General features: G+C 41.2%; 1 protein-coding gene across 29 annotated transcripts in view; it reads left to right on the top strand.

Annotated features, from left to right (window-relative positions):
- nfasca (neurofascin homolog (chicken) a) overlaps positions 1-25,671 on the top strand; it is an 83,345-nt gene extending 57,674 nt beyond the window's left edge. For 17 of the 29 annotated variants that reach the window (XM_015342665.2, XM_015342666.2, XM_015342684.2 and 14 more), the window contains 13 exons: positions 1,014-1,129; positions 2,058-2,268; positions 2,743-2,865; positions 3,655-3,828; positions 4,960-4,998; positions 8,795-8,971; positions 9,854-9,973; positions 13,217-13,366; positions 14,731-14,862; positions 15,091-15,160; positions 18,332-18,343; positions 18,794-18,829; positions 20,355-25,671. In XM_015342665.2, coding sequence (XP_015198151.2) covers positions 1,014-1,129; positions 2,058-2,268; positions 2,743-2,865; positions 3,655-3,828; positions 4,960-4,998; positions 8,795-8,971; positions 9,854-9,973; positions 13,217-13,366; positions 14,731-14,862; positions 15,091-15,160; positions 18,332-18,343; positions 18,794-18,829; positions 20,355-20,586 — 1,592 coding nt within the window. In that variant the 3' untranslated portion in view covers positions 20,587-25,671. Of the gene's footprint in view, positions 1-1,013; positions 1,130-2,057; positions 2,269-2,742; positions 2,866-3,654; positions 3,829-4,959; positions 4,999-8,794; positions 8,972-9,853; positions 9,974-13,216; positions 13,367-14,730; positions 14,863-15,090; positions 15,161-16,408; positions 16,421-18,331; positions 18,344-18,793; positions 18,830-20,354 lie in introns of all 29 variants that reach the window. The other 12 variants (XM_069190366.1, XM_015342687.2, XM_069190364.1 and 9 more) reach the window with 8 other exon arrangements.
- Positions 25,672-26,058: the final 387 nt, after the last annotated feature.

Raw genomic sequence — 26,058 nt, 5'->3', positions numbered from 1 at the left:
CACAGTAGCTAACCAACAGTTGATAATATCCTAGTAGTTAACTCCAGGCAATAAAAACATACAATTCTTGTACTCTTTTTAAAACATGTTCTGTCGAAATTCTGAGAAAAAATTATATATCATTATCGTCCAAAATTAAAATAATGTGATATAAATTTTAAGCCATATCGCCCAGCCCTACATCACAGTATTAAAATGAAGGTGAATGTATACAATACTGGGTACAATACTGACTAAACCCTAACCCTACCACTGACTAAACTCATCTACATTACTACTCGGTTTGTTTTCCCCTCTTCTCTTCCTGCTTCTCTGATTTTTAAAGTTGTATTTTATGTAACTTGTTGTGGTTGCTGCTGCTGTTCTATGTTTGTTTTGGTCATTTCTAAGTGTCTTGTATCAGAGCATACATGCAAATAAGCATTTCATTGCACTTGTGCATATGTCAAACTGAACTGTATGTTATAAGGCACTTTCAGGAGTGCTAAATATTACCTTGTGACTTCATCTTTGGAGTGACATTTGAGAATCATCAGCCAACGAAAGCCAAATCTTGGCATTAATTTTAGACTAAAATAATCAACCTGTATCAGTATATAGTATAATTGTGGTGCAGATAATCTACAGCAGTCATATTTTAGTAGTTATCTGGAGACAGGTAATCTCCAAATGCACTATTTAAAATATTTAAAAGACATCCTTTGGAGTGAAAAGGTGAACACCCCGATTTCAAACTTCAAGACTTATGATAAAGTGCCCTTGACTTGAATGAGCAAAATTAAATGCTTGATTTAAAACCTATACATATCCAAGCAAGTCTTCATAAACTCTACACTTCATAAGTGCTTCTAGACCGCAGCTGTGGTGGTCCCAGCGCTGCTATGGGATGTTTTATCAGAGACTAGTGTAGCACGTAGCTTCCAGCCTGATGATGATCTCAATTCCTGAGAGGCAGGGCTTGCCTGTGACGCTCAGACTGTAATCAATGTGTTTGTCTTTTCGGGCTTCACCAGGTCCACTTGCAGCCCCCACTAACCTGCGTGTCTCAAAGATCGAGAGCATGAGGGTGCATTTGATGTGGAATTCTGTGCCGCCGAGCACTGTACAAGGAGAGATGAAGGAATACAAGGTTTGCCAATTCTCCCATTCTTCTTTTTGGAGCTGTTCTGTTCAAATATTTTGTCATGCTTTTGTTTCTATTATCCAATCTGGTCAGCAGCAGTACCTGCTTTTTCCATAACATTTTTAGACCCAGTGTTAATAAAAACCTGTAACAGATTTGGATCATAGACAATGCCTTGGATCATGCTAGTCACATAACACAAAATAAAAACAAATCCTTACCTGCCATCAAGTAATGGGTTTAAGTTGTCTGGAGTTCCTTTGATTAAATACTGTAGCTAAGGGCCCATAGGTTTGAAGCTAGCTGTTATGTTCCTAATGCAGTGCCATTTATTCAGAAATGTATACATACCTCTGATGAAGCAGTATCGATAAACACATGGTAGAATGAGTTATGGATAATTCAGTCTCATTTAAAAAAAAAATCAGTGAGTTACAGTATACTGTAATCACAATAGCATTAATGTAGAGCATAGTCATATATGTCATATTTTAAATGATCGGTTGAATTCCAGAAAAACACAAGGGACACATTTATCCACACCCCTGTAGTTAACCATTCCTCTGTTCGTTTCGATATTGGATTTGGGTACTTAGGGGTATCCAAATAAATGAGACCCTTGTGCTTTCTGGAATTTCATTTTCAATGCATTATTCATGATAAGTAGGACTTTGTGCAGTGCTGATGTGATTGCAATATAACATAATAGAGTCTCACTCTGGCATAATGTCTCATTTAAAAAAAAAAACTTATCCAATCCTTACTTGACTCTACTATATGATGATTTGTTCCTGTTTTATTTGGGATGGGAATAGATCTGGAGTGTACTGTAGATTCCATTTGGGAGTCTTTGGTGTAGGGGATGCTGGATCCTTGTGTGAAGCTGTCTAATGTCCTTTGTGCTCTGGCTTTGGTTGTTCTTGGCCTGGCGCAGGTGTATTACTGGCGAGAGAGCAGCGTGCTGAAGTGGCTTACTGTTAACCGGGAGAAGAAGACCAGGTCCTTCCAAGGCACTATGAGTCGGCCTTCCGGGTGGTTGCCAAATCTCATTCCCTACAGCAACTACAAGGCGTATGTGGTGATGGCCAACAACCGCTACGAGGGTCCGCAGAGCAACGTTGTGGACTTCCAGACCAAGGAGGGAGGTAGGAAGCCTGGACAGGCCTGGACCCAAGTGACCAGAGAAAACAATTAACCCTGAAATAGTCCTAGAGACTGTTACAACATTGCCTGGGGTGTCCAGCCCTGGTCCTGCAGGGTTGTTGTCTGCAGGGTTTCTAGGTCTTTTTAAAACTTAATTGTCTTAAAGTGAAATAGGACAATTGATCTAATATAGCTGAGCCTGGCCCTCCAGGAGCAGGCCTAGATGCTCCTGTATTAAAAGCAGACAGAATGAAATTGTTGTCATTGTGTGCAAAAAATGCAGCTCATCTGAACAAAGGCCAAAAATCATTGTTTCCATTACTGATGAAGACATGTTTTGGGATTTTTTTTAATCTCATGCAAAGACTGAGGATTTCAGCCATTGTTAAAAAAGAGCATCTTGATATTATCTGTACAATTGACTCCACACTTTATTTCACTGATTAATGTGGCTCTTGTATATATATTTTTTTAAGTGCCATCTGCTCCCAAGTACTTCCGTATTCAGCAACGGCACATGGACACCATCTACCTGGACTGGGATAAGCCTGCAGAGCCCAATGGCATCCTGACGGGATACACACTCAAGTACCAGACAGGTGAGGGTGCAGCTACACACCGTTTGCATTGTGAGTTAAAGAATTCGGAACATGAGGCTGGTAGACATTCACCTTCTTCTGGGCTTCAGCTGAGCATGTGTGTGTGTGATCCAGTTGGTTAGCCAAAGAGTATTCATCCTTCACAATATTTGGAACTACTTCAAATACTCGGATCAAGCAAAACTGTGCAAAGGCTACCTGGTTGAATTCTTTCTTGCAGTGTTTAAGTGCCTTGATATTGGGAATTTATAGTCTAAGTAGATTGCACAAATAATGGAATTATAAAGCTACAAGTAAAGGTTTATTCCATGCTGAAAGGAGAAGAAAAGAAACTCAACACTTTGGCTGTGGAGCCTTCTTTGGGTCAAAGAAGGCTCCACAGCTGAAATATTGTTTCTTCTCTTAAGCCTGGAATAAACCTTTACTTGTTCCTTTGCAGCCTACGCATGCTGATGCAGCTCCCTACTTGAACTACTTATGGAATCATTTACTGGCTGTTAAACAGGACCATTGTACATTTTGTAGAACAGTCTTTCCCGTATGTTGAGGTGGAATTTGAAATTAAAATAGGAAAAAAATGGTTAAAGTGTGTATTAAAAAGACTGTATATGTGTATTATTAAAGTATAATTAAAAAAAGTACAGAATACTTATATGCAGTGCATTGTGCCTTATAGAGCAGAAGCAAGCCCTTTGATGGCACACCTCAGGAACATGTGGCTGTATGCATCAGTGGTGACTTGTGTTCAGGGCGACATTCTCCACTGACAGTGTACTGTTATTTCCCCAGTGAACGGGACACGTATGGGGCGAATGGTCACAGAGAACTTCTCCCCCAATGTCACCAGCTTCTCAATGCGCCGCCCAGACCGCTATACACGCTACAAGTTCCAACTTAATGCCAGGACGCAGGCCGGAGCAGGGGAGGTGTACATCGAGGAGTCTCCTCATTCTGCTAACGAGGGTAAGAGCTGTCCAGCCCCAGTGCAGATTAGGGGGCTTCAGGGTGGAGCTCGCCTGAGCTTAAATATGATGTACCTTTCCTATCCAGCGAGACGTTTCTGTGCTTGAGAATTTTGCCAAAGGCAGGAAATACACCTTTGTTTTCCAGTGTCACACCTGGTGCGTTTGCTGATGTACAACCCTCCATGGCACTTACAGGAGTTGTAATTCAGGTTTGATCCCGGGGGCCAGTGTCCTCACTTTTAGCTGTGAATCAGTGTTTAGACTTGCTTTCTCTGTAAATAATGCTGGGAAGAATCAAGTGTTACAATAGCTTCTTGTACTGTATGAAATTAAACCGTTTTGATCAGTGTACTCTAGGTTTTTCTGGTACCTGCTGTATATGGCACACTAGGGGATTTATAAGGTCCTACAGTAACCACTGAGAATATCAGTGTAACCATACTGTAGATCTAGTTTAAAGTTGTAGAGATGACATACTGTAGGTGAGTGGGGAATGCAAAAAAACCTTTGCCACTTACAGCAATTGAGTATGGAGATATTCTGCTAGGCTGTGAATGCAAACTTCACTCTAATGCTCTTCAGCATTGAGTTTCATCTAATTTCTGTTTATCTGTTAACACCCGTTGAAATAGTTGGAGACATTGAGAAAGATTTAATAGCAAGGATCTGAAACAAGACAAAAACAAGCTCCCAGACCTGGATTGCTTCATTTCTGAAAGGAGTATCCATTCAAAAGTCTTTGATTTTGTTAATGTTTCTGTAATCAGGGCAGCTTTTGTGGTACAGTAGCTACACAGACTCTAAATGAGATTCAGAAGAAGAGATCCAAACTATTGTCAGATACAAGTGAAAGCACTCAAACACACTATTGGCTAACAGGAGAACTGTGTCCCTAAACAGCATGCAGTGGGCTCTGCACCTTTGTGTGAGCTGTCTTGTCAGTGGGAAAAGATTCTCTTGTTGTTGTGTTTCCTTGACAAACTGAAAAGCTTTCTATTTGTGTTTAACTCTCTTTCTTTCTTCCTCCATATCTGTCTCTCTCAGCTCTACTAGACTTTGTCTGTCTTTTTTTCTCATCTTCTTTCTCTCCTGTCGTCTTCCTCTCTTAACTCCCCTGTGCTGTTGACAGAAGACTTTGCCATCACAGGTACTGTTCAGGCCGGCATAGGTAATGGGGAAATTGGCAGTCTATCTGTCTGTCTGTCTATCTCCTCTATCAGTGCAGTGATGTTGGTGAAAGTTCCTGGCCTGTGTAGCTGCCTCCACTGTTCTCTAGGACACTCTCCAATAAGGTGCAGTGAAACACACACATGCTAATGAAAGGCTTCTGAGTATCTAGCACGTGCAGGGCAGAGCGCCCTAAAATCACAGTTTGACCAACAGTTTAATTGTATTTAGACCAGTGAGCCTGGTTTCTTAAACAGTCGTTATCTCAGTGATACCCAGTCATTCGTTTGGACAAGTGAAAGCTAAGTGATGGTCTAACATATCAGACTCATAGGGTCTGTATTGCAAGCTGAAAAAAACATATTGGAGCTGAACACAAAGCGTAGTGAATGACCTCAACACTGCACCTAAACATTCATGGCTTTTTGTTGAAGAGCAGGAAAAAATATACTGTGGTGTGTCGCAACATTCATTGACACAGCCCAGTTAAATGATCAAAATTAATTTGCTGCCACATATAAGAGGGTACAGTTATGTTTTTGCTAATTCTGTTAGCTTGTTTTTGTCGATCTCAAAATAAGTCTGTCTGTCTATGAATTAATCATTGTTCTCCTGTTGGGGATCTCTCAGTGCTTGAGGAGGCTGTGTACAAGGCAGGTCCACTAACAGAACTGCACTGCCTATTTGTGTGTCTTTGTGCATCTCTGATGCTTTTATGTCTGTCTGTCTGTGGCCTCAGGGACAGCACCTCTTCTTACCCTTGGATGAGCTTTATTTAATTTCTCTTGAAGTGTTGTGAAAGTGCTGATCATGGACGAGGAATTCTAAATGAAAGAAAAGCACATTTTGCTGAATCAGCTTGATTTCAAATGTTTCTTGTTTGACAATTTTGCAGATTCCCACTTTGTAGCAACTGTGTATAGCTTTCTATTCATAGTGACTGGAGATGCAAATTTAACTAATGGACTACTGATTCTTATTGGAGTCCCCAAAACATAAAAATACAATTTTCTAAAATGGTTTTAATTCTCAATGTGAACACAGGTTGATGAACTAAAATATTTCACCGTGGGGCGAAGTGTTGGCACTGTGGCTAAGGATCTGTACCTGTGGCCTGAAGGTTGCCGGTTCAAATCCCATGGCCAGCAGAGGAATCCTACTCCATTGGGCCCCTGAGCAAGGCCCTTCCAGGGGCGCTGTACAGTAGCTGACCCTGTGCTCTGTCCCCAAGCTTCTTCTCTCCCTGTCTGTGTCTCATGGAGAAGAATCTGGTGTATGCGAAAAGACAAATTCCTAATGCAAGAAATTGTATATGGCTTATAAAGTGATCTTATGTTATATTCTGTTTTAAACTTACTGTTGGTCATACAAATGGTCTTTTTTAGAAGAGTAAAATTAATGTGACATTATTCACACAGCATGTAAATACTTGCTGTAAGTATTTCAGTTTTAGTGTTGCACAGTTTAGCAAGAAATCCATTGTTGTGTCATGTATAAGATTAGTAAGGTGTGAATAACCCCAAACTCTCCAGGTTAGATTGATCTACCTTTTACTATCTGTTTTTTTAACTTTCTGTCCCTGAGGTCTCCCTCATATCCCCACTTTACTGTTTTGTTGGCACTTCCCAGCATGCACTTGCACATGGCTATGCACTCCTCACCAGCGCATCTACACACACAATTCTATTGATATTTCAACTGAGAGGGGAGAAAATCCCCACATCCTGTAGTGCGTTTGAGAGGTGATGCATGATCTGCCTGTAATAAACAGTTGACAAAAGGTGTAAGGTGAAGATCTTTCATTGGGTGAAGCAACATCATTTATCAAAACAGGGTGTGGAGCCAGCAAGCCAGTATTGTCTAAAAGGCAATGAAACAAGAATCTCTGTTGTAAAAACTGAAGTGTAGCTTTACATTTGTTTTAGTGTAATGAGGTATTGGCAGATGTGTTGAGGGTTAATGCAGAAATCAGACAATTCTGTATACAGTATAATCATTATCAGACCGTTATATACACTGCTGTGTACATTTGGAGTGACCACAACATTCCATCAGGATCTGGGCGTCATTCTTAAGCCTCAGTTTCAGGTAATTTCTGAGGGATGCATACTTCTAAATGAATCGGTTATATACTAATACAGTATGTTCAATTAGCTCAGAAGTGACGTAGAAAACCTTTGGTCCTGGTAGGTAGTCAGGAGTCTGTTTTAATCCTGAAGAATCTCTAAATTGCTCTATTAAGCAAATACAGTAGGTTCCAATTAGGTGTCAGTTTATTTTGTGCCATAAGAAACAGATGATTCAAAGGTGACCTTTCACAGCTGCTGGACTGTGGTAGTCTTTGAGCAGCAATGGCCTCCCTCAATCTGTATGGTACTGTATTTCAAAGTGATTGACCTTCCTCCTCCCTCACAGGAAAACTGTTTATTCCCAATCTGTTACAAAATCAGGTAAAGTATCTGCAGTAGGAATTACTTAAGCACTGTGCTTTTGGCAGTGCGATATTAAAGAGTGGCTTGTGACTTTTTAATACGCTTGCAAAAAATCCCAGATTAAAGCAGTTTTGGCAGTACAGTAGTTTTCTTATGTCTGTGTTTAAAAGATGTACAGTAGGATTGCATGCTTGTCTGCTCCTTCGGTTTTTAAATCTTCTTATTGCCATCTTCCCAGCATGGTACTTCTGGTAGTAAAGTGAATATTTATAAGGCTGTGTTTACAGACAACACTACTAGTTCAGACCATGAAATGCCAGTCAGTTGCGAGTTATTCCAGGCCTGAAGGAGAGGGCTCACTGAGGCACATGGATGCTGTTTGGCGTGGCACTGGGTTTGATTGTTAGTGTTAACTGTCCTGAGCTTGTTGTGCCTTCCTTGGGTCTGGAGATCGTGCTTGGCCATGGCCCTCTCAGTGCTGTGGGAGGGGGCTTGCTCACCTGATGTTTCTTGCTTGATTCTTGGCAATAACAGCATGAATGCCAGTGGCGCTGTGTGTAAGAAGCGTCTTGTCAATCTACTGCATGGTTGGGGAAATCTATAAGCATGGTACCCAGTTCCAGGATAACCTGGAACTGTAAGCTTCCTTGCTGTGCTGTTCATTTTCTTTTTCTACATTGTAATGAAACGTTATGCAAGATACCACCAGAGCATTTTCCTCTAACATACCATTACAATTAAGGACAATTATAGTATGCATGTCAGTAAAATGGTTTATTACCCTGCCTGTTAGAATAAAAAGTGTACAACTGCAGTGAACATAATTAACGTACAGTATAATAACAGAAATGATGGCATGTCTTACCTTCACTTCTCATAAGACTTATAGTTAAACCAAAAACAATATTGCATGCTCACCAGTCACTAAATGGAACATTGATGCATACAACTGGCCACTTGGGGGCGACACTGCATTACTGGCCATGCAGAGCTTCTCTGTTAGACTGATTGAAGATTGCAGCCTCCCCCCCTTCACTGACGCACTCGCACTCCATCTGCGTTTCTGTTGTCAGATTTCAGGAATGCCCAACTTCAGCTCCAAGCAGCGGTTTTATTTTTTCAGAGATGCAAATATTCCAAAAGCCTTCTTCTTCAAAGCGGCACTAACCTTATTTTCTTCCATTATGTCCAATATTATTGTTTTTTTTTTAAACGTCTCACGTTGAAGCCAGGATAATATTTTTCAGGAGAAGAAGGTTTCGGGAATAGTGTTCGGAAAAAGGTTTGGGATTCAGTCAGAAACGTCCTTGTTGTGGTTGTTTTTTGTTCTTCCTGTTAATATTATTTCTCTCCCTCCTGCTGTAGTTGTAACCCCGACTCCGTCCCCTGCGGACTTGGTTCCTACCCCCACTGCTGCTACTCCTACCACCTCAATATCTGCTACCCCAGAAACTACCACCGTGACCGCTCCCACTGCGGCACCCACTACTGTCGTTTCCACAGTAGCCGCCACCAGGCCAGTGCCGGATCGGCCAGTGTTGGGTATATCACACCTCTCCTCTCAGCAGGGAGTTTTCTCACTCTTCCGTCTGGACTTGTTAAAATGGGCTCCCTCAAGAACCTCAGTGAGGCACAGTCCAAAATCATCTCTCTGGTGTTGCAGCTGTGAAGCGTATGCACTTAACGGCAGTTTTTTTTCACATGGTTCCTCAATTATGTCCTGACTGACAACCTTATACTTGCTTTCCATACTTTTTACTTAATGGACTATGAAGCAAGTGTTTTCAGCCAGGGGTCTCAGACATCATTTAGTTGGACCCCCCAAAAACCATAAAATATATCCCTGCAAGTTTAGCGGTCAGTGTGCTCTGACTGAACGTAATGGTGGGTCTAGTTGGCCTGCTTTTGACTTCTCCTTTTATTATCATCATACTGGTATTTAATAACTATTCCAGCATTGTGCCCCTTGGTTGCCAGGACAGGCTCCAGCAACCCTAAATTGGATGAAGTGGTTAGAAAATGAAGCTATTTTACATTCAAGACAATAACCAGTTGGCATTTTCTCCGGTGCCTTTGCCTCAGAAGTGAATAAAAAGACCACTTTGATGGCAGAGTAGATAATATTAATATATTCACATCCCTGATTGAAAGTCTTGTTTGTGTTACAAAAACCTTTGCTCTTGCCAGTCTAGTTTTTAACTGAAACTGCTGTCATCTGAAGACGGGGTAGATCAGACTGTCCAATTAAAAAAAAAAAGGACCAAGACATCACCTGCGAAGGCTTGCTCAGAAATTTCACATTTGACAAAAAATAAGTATACGTGGCTTTCGTATGTATGTGAATAATTCTGTGGGTGTTGGTGTTTTTTGTTTGTGTTTCTTTGTTGTCCTTAACCCTACTCCCCTTTGACTTATTCCGTGTAGTTGCTCCTGGACGGCACATCTGGAATTTGACAGTCGAACCTAACAGTAACTATGCTAACGTCAGCTGGGAGCACAACTTCCCTCCCGACAGCACCGCGTTTGTGATCGAGTTCATTGACAGTAAGGAACGAGCAGTCACTGGAGGGGACGTCCTTCATGGGGCGACAGAGAGGGCCGGGGGGGCTTAGGGTGGTGTTAAATGCAAATAGTTTAAAAAAGGGAGCTGTGTGGGAGAGCCAAAACCAATTGCTAAACTAATCTGGATTTTTTACTGTCGTTCAGATAAATAGGTCATTGTCTCATAAGCATTGTTAAATATTTTATTAGAATTTAATACTGTTACTTAATACTTAGTCAAATTCCTGTTTAATACAAAGCAAGGCCTTTTACATCTTCACATATTCTGATGAAGAGAGAGGCAGGTAAATGTGCCTAATACTGGGAACCAAGTAATTGTAAATCCAGTTGAAACCAATATCCCATTAACAATCCCTTGGGCTGCTTTACCCTTAGCAGTGGCAGGAGCTCCCAGCCGAAGTGAAGGATAAGATAACCAGAGCTCTGTCACAGCACAGCTGCACTGCCCTAATGTTCTCAGTCAGGCTGTGACGATTCTGTATCGGCTGAACATCTTGACTGCATGTTAATATGTAAAAACAAGAGGCATAGAATTTTGTGAGATTTCATGTTTCATTTGCATGCAGATGTAGGCATAAGTATTTGGGCAATCAAATACATTGGTTTCTGTGGAACTGTTCCAGTGAGTTTTTAATGTCTGCCTGGGAGGCGCAAGATATTTCAGTCCTTGCATTTTGGTTTCGGAGACAGCCCTGACAGCTCCCCCCTGGAGAGGAACATTAGCAGAAAGGCAGAGACAGAGAAGCTGTGCCCAGCACTGTTCCAACATTTTGCACCTGCTGTTCGCTAAGAGGAAGGACAAAAAAATGATCTGGAAATAACTTGCATGGAACGCTAAATGTAATGTTTTCATTTCATTTTTTTGGCATTTTTACTTTGTGCTTTAAAAATGATCAGTCTAGGACTTTTACTGTTGTGCTTTCCCATGTGGCAAGTTATTTGAGTCTTCAGATCCGCAACACAGTCCCTGCTCTCCGAGCTGACAGGCTTGTAATTTTATGTAGCAAGCTGGGCAGAGGCAGAAAGAACTTCTATAGATTTTGTTTACCTTCTATTATCAGGGAATTATAGTAAAACTACATTCAGAAGCAGAGACATAATGCAGTAGAGGGAAATACGGTTTTCAATTGGGCCTTAAGCCTTTCGTACACTATCCCCTGTACTACCTGCTTACATCTGCTGCCTAGGCTGTATTATATAATGACTGTAGGAATCAATAAAAATCTTGTCGCTAATTATCAATTCTGATTTAGCACAGCAGAAAATATTAGACAAACTACCTTGACAATAGTAAATATCGCTTGGCGAAACTTGCTCTGCCAATGCAGTGTACTCTAGCCCTGATGTCGTATTATTTTTTGTTTTTACCTTATTTTTTCTGCGGTTATCAGCTGGGAGAATCTCTGTCATTATCCTCCTTCAGGGTGGCTTCCTCAGGAATTTGCTATTTGAAGTGTAGCAGCAACCGGCATTCGATGAAGTTTAAGTTCTGAGATTTAGGATTTAGTTTATATGTGTGAATAATAGTGTGCTGGCTCAAGGCGTATAAAGCTTTCTAAAAACAAGCCTTAAAAAAAAACATCCAGGCACCAATGAAAAGTGGTAGGCAAAAATAAAATGTTCTTCAGCTAATCCTGATTTGGGGATTGAAAAAGGGCTCAGGTTTGAGAGAGGAAAAACTAGACAGGTTTGTCCTAGAGCAGCGTGCTCTGAAAGCTGTCCTGCTTTGGTGCTGGGCCCGCAGAAGAGAAGAGTGAAGTTCGAAAGAGCCAACCTGAAGTGCAAGTGATGCGGACATCCTCTGTTTTTTCTGCTGACTTGTTGGAAGCTGCATGTTGCATGGCAGCTGTCTGCTTCGTTAGGGAGGTTGTTCAACAGGCTGATGTCATTGTGCTTCGCAAACGGGATGTGGCGTCAGCCTGCCACAACATGGCAGTTTTTGGAATATTTCCTTCGGCGCTTTTCTATAGTGCCGACACAAGAAGACTATGCTGTACTATGTTATCGTCTGCAGTGTTTCTGAAAACCATTTGGTACCAAGCTTGTTGGTTGCTCAAAGAGACAAAGAGGATGCGATTCTCTGTACCTTTTTACCACACTTGCTCCAAGTTCTGTTTTGCTTGTAAAAAAATAAAACCCAAAAGATTGGGCTACATTGCTTTATCAACCCACCATGAATTCCAAAAACTAGGAAGCCAGTCTTTGTAACCAGTGCTTTTCTATGGGCTGTTCACTTACAGTAACTTGCTGGCTGCATGGTGAAGGATGACATCACTTGCTTGCATGCCCATGGATTTTCAGACTGAACACACTCATTATCAGATGACATCACAAACAGAGCTGATGACATCTCTGACATGCCAGTTTGGACCACCAGAATGGTGGCTCCCCACCTGTCTATGTACAATCCATTGCACTGGGCAAAGGCTTTTGTGTGGGTTTTGCAGAGAAAGTGCGCAAGACGAGGAGGCATAATATCCTCTTTGTGGCCCCTCCTGCATTCTAAGGAAGCCTTGATTCTCAGCAGAAGACCTGAGACATATCTGCTTCTGCAGTGTGTTTTAGTTCACTTGTCTGGTTTTTGTTCCATTATGATTAGTCATTAAAACAGTCTACTGTAAGTGTTGCAGGATTTCTCCTGAAGTCTTTTATAGTTATCTCAAAATATTCACTTCCTTAAAGGTAAGGTGACCTTTAAACACCTGGATGGGAGTGTGGATAGACAATATCACATTTATATAGAAAAAAATAACAAGACCAAATGTGTAATGGAAAGTTGGGTGTAACAGAATCTGGAAGACAATGTACCTTCCATGACCTTCCTGCAAGTGAGGCTCTTGGCAGAGTGGCAAGGAAAAATTCACAGGTGAAACAAAGTAAAAGCTTTATCTTGGACATTAGTTTTAAAAATAATTTACCATATTATTCTCTGGACAATGTCCCAGTGGTTTCTGCTGAGAATTATGACACTGGATAAAAAAAGTGTAAAGGCCTCAGGGTGACTCATGATCTACTGCCTCATTCAAAAAATTGTAACCTTGGTGGAGACTTTTCAAGAATGAAAATGCTACCTTGCTATCTCAGTGGTCTGTGCTCCTTAAGGCAGAAGAGGATAGCTCTCCTTGCTTTCAAACCATTTCCACAACTCAGGCTGCCCACCCGCTTGTCCGCCTGCATAGTGCATCACACGACGCCCCCCTTTGATGGCCATCTTTTGTCTCCCAGGTAACGGGACGAGGAAAAGCGTGACGGTCAATCACCAGACCCCGGTCAAGCTGGCAGGGCTGACTGAGGGGGCCAAGTATGAGCTGCGGGTGTACTCCCGAGAGTACGAAACGGTCAGCAGCAAGACAGTCACCTTTGAAACCAGTGCAGGTGAGGCAGGCTGGGATGGGGTGGGGGGGTGCGCCGTCACCCCTCTATCCTCTGCACATCCACGGACGAATCCGTGAGCCCTGCAGCTCCTGCCAACAATGATTTGTGCCCAGTTTCTGTCACAAGAGCTTATGCACAACTGAAAGGTCACTTGCAACATTCTTATGATGATTAATCTGAAGGACAGTCTTTTAAGGTAGGGATTTTTGGTTCTTGCTGGTTCAAGTTAAGATGGGGCTTTTGTTTTGTTAGTACTTTCCTTATTCATCTTATGGTCATGGGCTCCAAGTGTTGTCTTGTTTGTTTCTGATAGACTGCAAGGATTTCAAGGTCATGTGCACTAAGTGATTCTTTTACTGGATTCTCGGTAGCCAAATCGGTCACTTTCATTTGTTTTTTGAATAAGTTGAAAGTGAGGTGTTGGGTGGCGCTGTGAGTGGCACAGTTGTTCTACAACACTGTAGTTATGCGTTTGAATGTGGCTCTGTCATCAGTATGGAGTTTCCATATTCACGTCAATTTTTCTCTGGGTACTTTTGCTTCCTCCCACAATCCTAAAACGTGTTCTCCAGTTTTGGGCCCTCCCATATCCGTGAGGCTGAATGCGTGTGTGTACGCCAGCCTTGTGCTTGCGGGATTAGGCTTAAGGTCGCCACTGGCCTCTAAGGATAAAGGATGGATATCCATCCAAAAAAAAAAACCTTGAAATTGGGACATTTAAAGTAGGGACATTTCTCTCCAACGCCAGGCCTGAGATACAGGCCACTGTTTGATGGTATCAGATAACTGAAGAGGTTTCTACATGGCCAGTTCCATTATAAGTAATGAAGAAAGAATGTGTCTGTCCTAGAAGGACATCACAGGCCAAGGAAAGGAAAACAGTGCAGCCTGGAAAGCCAAAGGCACAGACTGTAAATGTGTAAAAGTCCATCTGGTTCAGATGTCAGCTAGTTGGGAGTTTCGAGAAAGAGACCTTATCTCTGACAATCTGCTTTTATAAGAAATTGCAAAAATGTTACACTAACATCATGTCTTGTACAAGAGTTGGAAAGAGAATATACTGTACAGTACATGTGTGCTCTTCGTGTCCAGGTGTTAAATATAGTCTAGTCGTGATGTTGCAGTTCTTTTCTTCGGGTATTCAGAAATCTGCCATCATGACATCTTTTTTTTTCCTGGAGAAACGCTGCAAGTTGTTTGAAACAATGTGGGCAGGAGAAGAAGGAGGCTTGGATGTTTTTTTGAAGCTTGGTTGAGCGTCCAAGCTTCAGAAACGGCGTCCTTCACTCTTCCTCTCGCCACTTGCCTCCCTTGCTTATTCCTTGTCCCTGTCTCTACCTCTCGCCCTCTCTCGGTGTTGACAGCCTACACCAAGGACCAGGTGGACATTGCCACACAGGGCTGGTTCATTGGACTGATGTGTGCCATCGCTCTGCTGGTGCTGATCCTGCTCATCGTGTGCTTCATCAAGAGGAGTCGCGGGGGCAAGTACCCAGGTACAGCCCACTGGAATCAGGAACCCAGGGAAACCATGTTTTTTATCTTTTGTTTTGAAACAGGGTTATTACTGACTGTATTTAGCTCCAGCAGTTTTCAATTGGCTGTTTGTCTTTATTTTTTTACTTGAATGCAGCAGAATAATACATTTTAAAATGTGATAAGTGTTTAATAGAGAAACACTTCAAGTTCATTTTTTTTCTTAGATCTGTTTCACTTCCTTTCAGTGCGGGACAAGAAGGATCTTCCATTAGATCCAGTGGATCAGAAAGATCAGGATGGATCATTTGATTATCGGTAGGTTTTAGAATTGGATTCAGTCATGATTTAAGTATGAATACATTTTGTAAGTTGAGTAGGAGTTTTGAATGTGCTTTCAGTAGATTTAACCTTTATTTTGTGGGTTGTCCAGACTCGAAAATGACCAAATATGTTTTTCTGAAATCATTATAATTATTATCTATAGTATCTTGGAAGCTGACTATGGAAACATCATTTTTATTTTTTTCATTTAATTCATTGCCTTTCCCACTGCAGAATTTTCCTGTTTCAGTTCAATCCCGTCAACGTTTTCATCTGTAATGAAGAAATAGTTCTCATTTACAAATCTCAGAAGCCACCCTTAACATTCATAAATCCCTAGTTTGATTGGCAGGAACTGCTGCCCACAGTGAATCGGATAAAGTGGGCATCACGTGACATCACAAGGGGGGTCTTTTGTCCTGTCTCCCTGGATGAGTGGCTGTGGTCCTCGAGGGCCTGCCCCCTGCTCCACCTTACTCTCCTCTGCTGTCCTAAGAGCACCACTGTACAAAATGCACCTTGCTACCAAATAGTTCCACATTACAGCACAACAAAAAACACACAATAAAAATACATACTTGTATTTTCTGTAAGCAACCAAGCTGTGAAAATATCAGTGAGAATTTTAAAGATGCTAAGATGCTTTTCAGTACTTCAAAGGAAAGAGTATTAAACTTTAATTTCACAAAGCTACAATGTAGTACAAAGACCTGTACTGTATGTCATTAACCAACAATGGCAATGTAATTCTCAAAGCAGTCATGCATAAAAGGGCATTTACTGTACTCTTTATGCATGTGTGTTGTGCCAATAGCCTTTTTTACACTTCTTTGGCTGCAAATCAAAATGTTATTAGTGGGTGATTTTTCACTCCTGAAATACTGGACTGTATAGACACATTCAATAAGATAAAGAGTGCATACAAAATATCAAATTACTGTTTACCTTTCAATTAATATGTAGTTTGTTCTACAAACATCCCTGAGCTGCACACTTTTCTAAAGATTGTAACAATTAAATAAAATATTTCTGGAGGTGCTTGAAGAATATTTGCAGAGTATATGTGAGAGAATATTTGAATTTAATATTTGTGGAGCACACATTGTAAAATATGTCAGATTGTTTTAAATACATGCTGTGAACACTGATGTACATTCTCCTGCAGGGGTTTCCTCTTCCATGTCCTCCTATCTGATCATTGCTATCCCTTTTCTTTCCCCTGAATGGCGGCTTATGTGTAAGGAATGAGAACAGGTACTTGGGTTTCTGAAATGCATGTTTCTCAGGAGGCGAAAGGATGTTTCCCATCAAGGGATTCTAGGGACAGCCAAGGCTTGTCAGTGCAGGCCATCTCCGTAACTGCTCTGAAAAGGATTGGAAAATGACTCTTCAGCAAGGGTGTCAGACGTAGGCCAACTTGGCTAACTTTGAACTCTAGAGGGTTTTAGGAAAATCTAGACTTTTTTTCTCTACAGGGGACAGATCAGTTCAGGTCATTACATCTCTGATCAGTCAATTGAACTTTATCAGTGTAATAAGCAGAATCACTATTGCTTTTTGGTTTTAATTGATGGCTAATTTAAGAGTGCCTGTAAAATATTAAGAACTCCAGCCCTTGAGGGGGCCAGTGTGTCTGCAGGATTTATTACCAGGTCATCTCTTGACACCTAAAATCCAACTCTTCTTTTCTTAATAGGACTAAATGTCCAGTTTCTTTCAGATTTTCAGGTGCTTTCAAGAGCTAGAAATAATGTCAACACACTGGTGTATCCCTGGTCTAAGACTGGAAAAGTTCTGGAATTCTATAGCTGGTTCAGAAAGTTATTTTGCTGCAATACTTATGCTTAAGTTTTGGAGACTATTTTGCTTTTTACTCAAGTCAAGATACAATTTCTGTCTTACAGATTGTCTTACAAGATTCATGTTAGGAATTGTTATGATGAAGTGTTTGTTTTAGCCAATCTGCTAGTTAAATTGCTTCCTTTTTTCCTAGCTTTAGCTCATTTTGAAGTTGTCTTCTGAATGATATAGTCCAAGCTATACTGTTGGCTAAACTTGGGGTTTTATTTACTGTAGATAAGACCTTGAAAAGCAATGTTATACTAGCTGTGTTTGACACCTTTGGTGAACAGTAGAAAGGGCTGTAGTGAGACAGTGGACACCATTGTGTTAAAATAACTAAAATCAAACCCTGTGCGTCATATGTAGTAAATTATTTTTTGTGCCATGGAATATTGTTCTGCATGCATGTTTTTAGTAGGTGTGCATCCACAGTCATCATACCGTTCAATTAATGGCTGAGTATTTGTTCACGTCTATTGTCCGTTATTTTCCTGTATAATGCATGTGTACAGGAGACTCATCTAGGGCCCTGCATCTTACAGCACAAGTTCATATAAATGGAAGTGCTATGTGCCTCTCTGTAAAGTGCTTTGACTTGGATTTCAATGAGGAGTGGTCAGCCTTGGTCCCAGTGAGCCCCAGTCCATCAGGTTCTATAGGTCACCCTTCCATCATCAATTTATAAGGACTTGAAGGAGCATGTGTGAGCTGTGATCAATTAAGTCAGGAATGGCAAACTTAATTTCACATCATTCCTAAACCACTTGATTGAACAAAAGCACCTGCTTCAGCAGTGAAAAACAAAAATTGTTCCAACTGCTTAGAAATTGACAAGTTACAGATGACCTGTAAAAGATCTTGTATTGTGGTTCCTCGGGATCAGCGTTGGACACTCCTTGTCTAAATAGTCTTTGTTAAATTGTCAAGCAGTGTTCGCGAATAATTGACTTTTTTCTGAATTGTCCCATATTCGTCAGTCGTGGAGTAATTGTTTTGGTTCAATGTGTTTCACCATTTCTGTACATTTAAAGAGTTACATTTTCTACAGGTTCCCATGTAGATCCACACTACCAGAAATTGTTCAGTACCAGTTTGTCTCACTGTGACGTTACTAACTCTGACAAACTCACAGAATCATCAGAGTCTTCATTTTTTAATGGCAGCATCAAGCCATTGCAATGTCACTGATGTCATACAATCAAAAAACTGTTAAGAGTTCTGCAGATTCCTTAAGCCCTTCCTCAACCTTTCGTTTCTCCATTTCTCTCTCTTTCTGTTTCTTTTGTTGTTTTGCTCTTTTCTTTCTCCGTTGGGCCGATGAAGGTCTCTCGAAAGGTATGAAAAGAGCAGCACGTAACAGCCTCATAACCATGACTCCACTTGGAGCTTAACCCCAAGCTGCACATTCATCTTGAATTTTCAGTTAATTTGGTTTTACTCAGGGGTTTTAATCGATTAATCCATTAATCGTAAGCCATACTTCTTGCAGTATGAGAGACAAGAAACCATTGGTTAGTCTAACCTCACCTATTTGAGTTTAATATACACCATACCAGAGTCCGATTCCTTCCAATATAATTAATGTAATTGACAGGGTTTACCTGAAGACTCTGTATAATTGAACACCAGAGTTGTCTGGGACACCACTAAAATGGGCAGTCCTCTTTAAGAAATCCTTTGGACAGATGTAAAATGCTCAGGTTTGGAGTTTGGTAAACTATTTCTGCCTCACTTGAGAACAGGGGCGCCAGGTAATAAAGGTTGTTATTTCACTGCATGTTTTAGGATAAACCGTGCTTCCACTCTTCCCTATAATAAACGGTACGTATAAAGAGGATAATTGGTGATTAACAGATTTACACAACAAACCATCCCCATGAACAGATTAATCGATTAAAACAAATATGTTCGTCCCATTTCCAGTTCCTGTTTGCACTCATCTGTTTACCTCTTCATGTCTTCTTGTTCCATATGTGATGTTTCTGATGCAAAAATGCTTTGGTGAAAGGGAGGTGTGTTTTTTGTTGATGAGCGGGTAGGAGGTCCCACAGGGGCCAGCTTTTGCCTCTGTTTTTTTCTAGCCCGCTGATCTCCGTTGCCTGATTCCCGAGTGGACCCCTAACACAGCATGCAGAATGCCAATGTTTCACCTATCTGTTGAGTTAACTCCCAATTTCTAACTTCTCTGCTGGTGTGCGAGGTTCTGATGCTACATCGCAGCCCATACTAATTTCATTATTTGGTACATTTCTAATTGTACACCAAAATATACCATAACTATGTCTTCTGAACTTCAGTTGTTGGCCTTTCCTGCCTCTTTCAGCCTTTAACTTGCAATACTGTTCGCAAACTAGTTTTCAGTTTGAGTTTGTGCTTGCTTGATATGAATCCATAGGAATGTAGTGCTGGCCAAAAAATTGGGGCCAACTGATTATCTTACCTAAATGCAGCTAAGATAGGAAGCGGTGCTGAAAGTAATGGTCTTTTTAATGGGGTAACATTTGGTTATAAGGAAAATTTATAAGCTTGCTGTTGAAAGTCTGAGACCAGTCAACAGCAGTAGCTATTATGCCTATTATAGTTTTATGTAGCTATTATAGCCCCTGATACACTGTAATATAGCAGTACAGCAGTGGCTAATTTTATCAGGCAGCATGTATGAACCAGCCCCCCTGTCAGAAGGTATCGATATGGGGAGGTCCGGCATGTGTGTGGGATTGTGTAATGGAAGAAGATGCTGAGAGGTACAGTAGATGGTCACAATTTTCCATCTGTCTAGCTGGAATAATAGCTTTAACTTTGACTCTCCCATTAGACATCGTACTTCTGTCGTCATGACGTATCTTAGGGTCAATATCGTAAGTACAAACTCTGAGGTACTGCAGCTTTGATATGATGCAGGGAGAACTTTAAAAAAATTGGATTTGTTAACTGGTTTGGCAGTTTATTTCATAGATCCTGTCTAGTTTCTCAAAAAACAAGTTTCATTTGGTGTTTTTATTAATTTTTCAATAGTAAAAGTAGCTTCAGCCATCTAACCTTGATATTTAAAAAAATCTTATGCTGTGAATATAAATCAGCTCGAAAACAATACTTCATTCTAGCTGATATTTTGCACCTGAGTGATTTTAGCCTTGATTTCAGTCTTAAGTAATTCTTCTAATGCTGTAAACGTACTGTACAAGTGAAAGTGTAAGCTGTTCATGAAGCCTCGTCTCAGGCAGAGCTCGTTATCAGGCAGCTTGTAAGCGAGTGAGACACGAGGCAGCAGGCAGAGAGGAGAGACGCAGGAGGTGATAACGGGAAAGCGCGGCACTAACTCTCTTCCCTCTTTGCCGTGCCCCAGTGATGAGGACAACAAACCCCTGCAGGGCAGCCAGACATCGCTGGACGGGATGGTCAAGATGCAAGAGAGCGACGACAGCCTGGTGGACTATGGGGAGGGAGGGGATGGCCAGTTCAACGAGGACGGCTCCTTCATTGGCCAGTACACCGTCAAGAAGGACAAGGACGAGACGGAAGGCAATGAGAGCTCAGAGGCCACCTCTCCCGTCAATGCGATCTACTCGCTGGCGTAGCCCCGCCCCTGCGTGTGCGCGTGCACGTGTGTGTGTGGAGCGGGGCAAGGCAGGGGAGGGTGCTCCTGACTGACTTACACACAGGCACCAGGAAACGGGAGCAACGCACTGGGGATTGTGTCCTTGTAACTGAAGGGGCAGACTAGGAAACTGTAGCAAGTGCCCGCCATTTTGGCTCCAAGCAGGTGAGACCGAAAACATTTGGAACCAGAATTGTACCGGTTTCCTCCATTTCTTTGGTCCTGGAGACCTTGGGGAGCATGGGTGTGAGAGTATAGGGGCACTCAGGTGACAGAAAGGGGGAGGAAAAGGTTGATGTTTTAGAATATTTCGTGTGCACTTTTTTGTTGATTTTTTTTTTGCTTTCCTGTTAGCTAGAGAGTTATTCCCTTTCAGGTCTGAGCTACAGACAGGCCCCTTAAGGTACACGTATAAAACAAAATCTGATTGCAGTGTCAGCCCAATTACATATCAGCTATAAGATATAAGCCATCATTTACCAGGATGTTGGAGATGAGTTTATCATATTGATATACTGTACGAGTACATATTTAAGATCTTCCGACCTGGTAAACTACCATGAATGATGTGCCCTGAAAAACTATGCATTCTGAAAGAGCATCTAGTGGTTTGGGTCATGTTGGATTTTTCCCATCTTGTTTTTTTCATATGAATGCACTTGATGGAGCTGATAAAAATGTGGTTTTGAAACATGACTGTACTTTCCTGCCTTTCTGTGATTCAGTGCTTTTTTCTGAATTTTCTAGGATTGTTTCTAAAGAATCTTAATATTCTGGTCCTGTAGGAATGCCATTCCTATGACTTCCGCTAGCAGGCCTGAGTGTCTGGCACCCATCAACGGTTATGGTGCAGCTGAAATATCCATTTCTATACATTTTTAAAAGCAGGCTAAGGTTTCAGCACTCCTACTACTATTAGTCCTACTGAAATATCTGCTGTGGACTAGGTTCAGTGTAGATGACACATGGTTATGCAAAACTCCTTCTTCATTAATGTGCACCCACCTCTCACAAAGGGAAAGTTTATGGATCATGCCCAAAGGTCTCTTCTCTCATGGGGTTTAAAAGAAGAAATGCCTGAGAGTTTTTCCCAGTAGGACATGCCATGGACACTCAACAAGAAAGCCATATAATTATGCCTTGCTGGAAATTCCTTTAGTCTCTTGGAGTCCCATCTGAGCTGTACCCCCGGAAAGGTTGCGGATCTCAGTTTGGAGAAAATTAGTTGGGTTGTTTTTACGCTCTTGCTAACACACTCAACCACGGAAAGGTAGTGAATTAAAATGGACATGATCATTACTCTCCCTCACTACCCGTCCGATAACCTCTGCCCCCATCTCTGATCTGTGTGAATGGTTTGCCCTTAACCACAGTGGACAGGTACTGGCACCAGCCCTTTTCTTAAAAAAAAAAGACTTTTTTTTGTGTTGCCTTCTTCCTTGATCCCCAGCTATAGGCTTGTTTGTGTACAGACCCTGTTACCTCTGGAATCTTCTGTTTCCAATACCTCAAGCCTTGGTCTTTCCCACCTCCTGGCTCGTGTGGCCTTTGTGTTTGTGGATTTCCTGGTTTGTACCCACTCCTTAACTGTTATGGACATCCCAGCAGAGCAACGTGGCAGGGGCAGGGGGCCACAAGGCAGTGCTGTTTCACTCTTGATCCTGCAGCTGCCCAGTGACCATGTACAGCTGGGGAAATGTGATGATGGTTGTTTGAAGAAGAGGGGAATGCCGAAAACGGTTCATGGTACCTCATCCCTCCCTCCCCCAGTCTGTAATGTGGACGAAAAAATACAGGACATTGGGCATTGCTACATTTTTTTCCATGCTCTCCGGAATAGCATGACTCTCCCTCTCTCGCGTTCCTGGACTTATCATGCCCTGTTCTTCACTGGGGGTGTGAGGCTATCCTTTCACACCTGGGCCCTGAGGACAGTCTGAGCTCCTGGGGGTTCATGGAACCGTCAAACAGGAAGATGCTGATGCTCGTTTTCTTTATTCTATGTATTTTCATTTACATAAAAAAAGCTAACAAGAATGGGACTGTCTTTTTATTTTTTTTTACCTAGACTTCTATAGAGTTGCAGAAGTATTCACACCCTGAGTCTTAAGTTAGTTTATTCACTAATACTCTTATCCACCACTTGCTAGGATGAGTCAGTGAAAGGCTGTAGGAATGTTGTCAAATATATGTAGTGCAACAGCATTTTATTACACTTAATACTTAAGTGAATAACCTTGGAGAAGAGGGGTGTGCATATTTGTCTGCAACTACATATATATACATAAAACATTATTTTCATGTATTTAAAAAATGGTGGGTCCACCTTTTTCAGTAACGTCAATTCTTAATGTATCAATAACTTAATGTCTTAATTTATTTGTTTACATAATGTATATTATTGTTGTCATATCTATTCTGCCTATTTACGAATTGTTTTGTATTCATTTGTATTCACTTTTTATTGTTTTTACAAACAAGAATCACACAACAGCTAAGCAGTTGCATCAGGTGCTGCAGCTCCAAGCAAGCATAACAGTATTTGTATCGTATATTTTATGTAGAGACAGAAGCAGGTTGCTAATATTTACACAGTGTACACATGTGGGATGCGGCTGTCTAATCTGCTAGAGAAGATTTTGTTTATTGTTAAAACCAGTTTGTTTGCTGCTGTGCTTTGAATCAGAAATCCTCACGTGAAAAGCTGAGGTCACTCTGGGATTTGGTTGAATGCTTGAACCCCTTAACATTTGTTTGCTGTCAAAAGTTTGTGTTTGGCCTTTGAGGGGGATACTTACCAATGCAGATGCATAATCCAGATATAAAACTAGAGAAGAACTTCCTGGCAATAATTTTTTTCTTCATATTAACATGTCTACAGCAGTGCTGTAATTCAGTAAAGTGTTGATTTGAAACTCACAACGGTATCTTTTTTCTTTTCTTTAAAAGCTCTCAATTCTAGGCTGTATTCTGAGGTGTAGATCAGCTGCTATATTTTAGAACAAATATTTTTGCACCTGAATTTTAAATACATTTTTCTTAATTTCAGTTATTTGGAAGATGAAAAGTTTGACTTCCATCTCCTGTTAATGCTGAATACTGGGGGGGTACATCTGAAGCAAATGTTCACCTTCTAGGACATGATAAACTGAGTGTCATTGCCTTTTGGACCGTTTGTTCTGCAGGACTACGTAGATACAGTAGGTCTTTCTTAAATTTGTGTACAGTTTAAGAGAAGACTAATAATCCAGTCCTCCAATTCACAAATTCTAGACTTGGCAAGGTGGTTAACACTGCTGCTTCGCAGATCCAGGATCCTGAATTTCTTTGTCTAACTTGGGTATCTGGTCGGAGTCTGTGTCCATGTGGGTGCACTGGCTTCCTCTGATCTCCGAGTTGCAGGCGAAGTATGATCAGCTATTCTAAATTGTCCCTTTCTCCGTGACCCTGCGATAGATTGGTGTCCCTTCCAGTGGGAAGAGAAATTGTTCCGTCATCCCTGACTTGTGCCCTGTCCATCCAGGTTAGGTTCCAGATCACTGTAACCCTCACCTGTGAAAAGCGGATTATTGATTGTGGATGGAATTTCTAGGCTCAAGTTTCTCTTTTTTTCCTCAAGTGTGGGAAGTCCTATGCATATCTTCCTGGCACACACAGGGCTCTGGTGTCTCTTTCATTGGAGAAAGTGGTTCAATGCTATCTTGACATGAGGGTGTTTGTGGATCAGCAGGAGTTTTAAATCCGTGAGCAGAGAGCCATCTTGCAAAATGTTGTGCCAAGGCAGAAACTTTACAGAGGCTTTTCTTGCAGGGACAGGAGAGAAATTTAGAGCAAAGGGGGGTTTCCGAGGTGAACAGGAGATTTCTATGAGATATACCTGAATATGTACAGCAGCTTTTCCATTATTTTACACGCAAGTGCAGGCAGGAAAGCTAGAGTACCTTGTTAAATTTGTGACTGAAGTATGAATAGATTTATTTAAGCAGGATAGTAGGTCCTGAGCTCAGAGTGACAGCCCAGTAAGTTTTATAGTCAGTCCTGAGCCATGGGTTTGTTGCTTGGAATGGTTTTCTACTGAAAAGGTTCAGTGTGATGAAGTAGTTAACTCTAGAGTTTGGTCAGCAAGGATGAAAATGGTATTTGTCTGTGACTTCTAAACTTGAAGGTGAATGTCAACAGATCAGATGCAAGGGGCTGAATTATATCACGGAAATGGATAGCTGTCTGCATCACGCCTTTTAGACTAGACACTTCTTCTGTTATGCACCTAAGTAACATGCATGAAATTAGTAACCAGTGAAATTATTTCAAATGCAGATCCATTTTCATCTTTCCGGTGGGTCCTCTGAAGTCATGTTTTATTGAAATGCATTGAATACATTCTCCACTTACCCCATGAGACTTCTAAATATTAATGTCTGCTTAACAGCCATATAAAGGCACAGCCCATGCCTGCAGTTTATCAGATATCCCCAATGGAAGCCATTAGCTCTTGGTATCTTTCTATAATGCTGATAAGCACGAATCAAGTGCAATTTTAAAATGTTCCTTTAAGATTCTTTTTCTTATCAGTGTTATATTACAGAAGGATGATGCAATAACAAATATGTCTAATGGAATCAAAGCCCAAACTCCTATCATATCAGTATCAGATTCTTAAGGCTCTTCTGAATTCAGGGTTCATGTTTAATCACGACATCCCTACTATAGTTTCGTCCCATGCTTGTCCATCGGAGAGATACAGTACCCATTTACTGTATATACTATAGCTGGGTGGGCTGGGGAAATTGGGGTAGCATTCCCTGTTCAAGGAAGTAATGCAGCTGTGTGCTGCAGGAAAGGACCTGTACCTTTCTGTTAAGGCTGGAACATCCTGCTCTAAAATGAGCATTAACAGTTGCAAAGACACTTGAAAAATCATTTTCTTATGAGCTCTTTTTCTTTCTTTTGATTTGATTCTGATTTTAAGTTTGCTGATTGGTAACATTGGGCTGCAGAAGTGGGCTGTTACTGAATACTGTGTAGTCTGATGTTTTATTTATTGTAATTAAAAGGCTTGTGACCATTAGTGTTTGCTTGAAATTATGTGGGATTAATCCCTGGGACTAAGACTGTATTTGATTTGAGTCTCCTACTGGAAATCTCCCAGAGAGGAGAAAATCCACCTGTTTGAAATACAAAGAGATGCATCCTGTTCCTTTTCACTAGGAGAAGTGGAATGAATTTGTTTGAACTTTGATGATATAGAGCGAGACTTAGCCATGTTATACAGGTGCATTGTTATTCCTTAATTGCTCTCCACTGGGGGCAATCAGTTCAAGTTGAAACAGATGTTTGAAGAACAAAGTCTTACCAGGTAACACATTTCAGCTCTTTCTGCAAAGCAAGGTGTTCTGATTTGTCTAAGCCTTCATTATTCAATGGATTTTCATCCCCAGGACATGTTTAGATA

Source organism: Lepisosteus oculatus, chromosome 5 (assembly GCF_040954835.1).
Source record: "Lepisosteus oculatus isolate fLepOcu1 chromosome 5, fLepOcu1.hap2, whole genome shotgun sequence".
Classification (NCBI taxonomy): Eukaryota; Metazoa; Chordata; class Actinopteri; order Semionotiformes; family Lepisosteidae; genus Lepisosteus; species Lepisosteus oculatus.
Note: the sequence above shows the minus strand (reverse complement) of the source record. Positions and strands in the feature narration are given on the sequence as shown.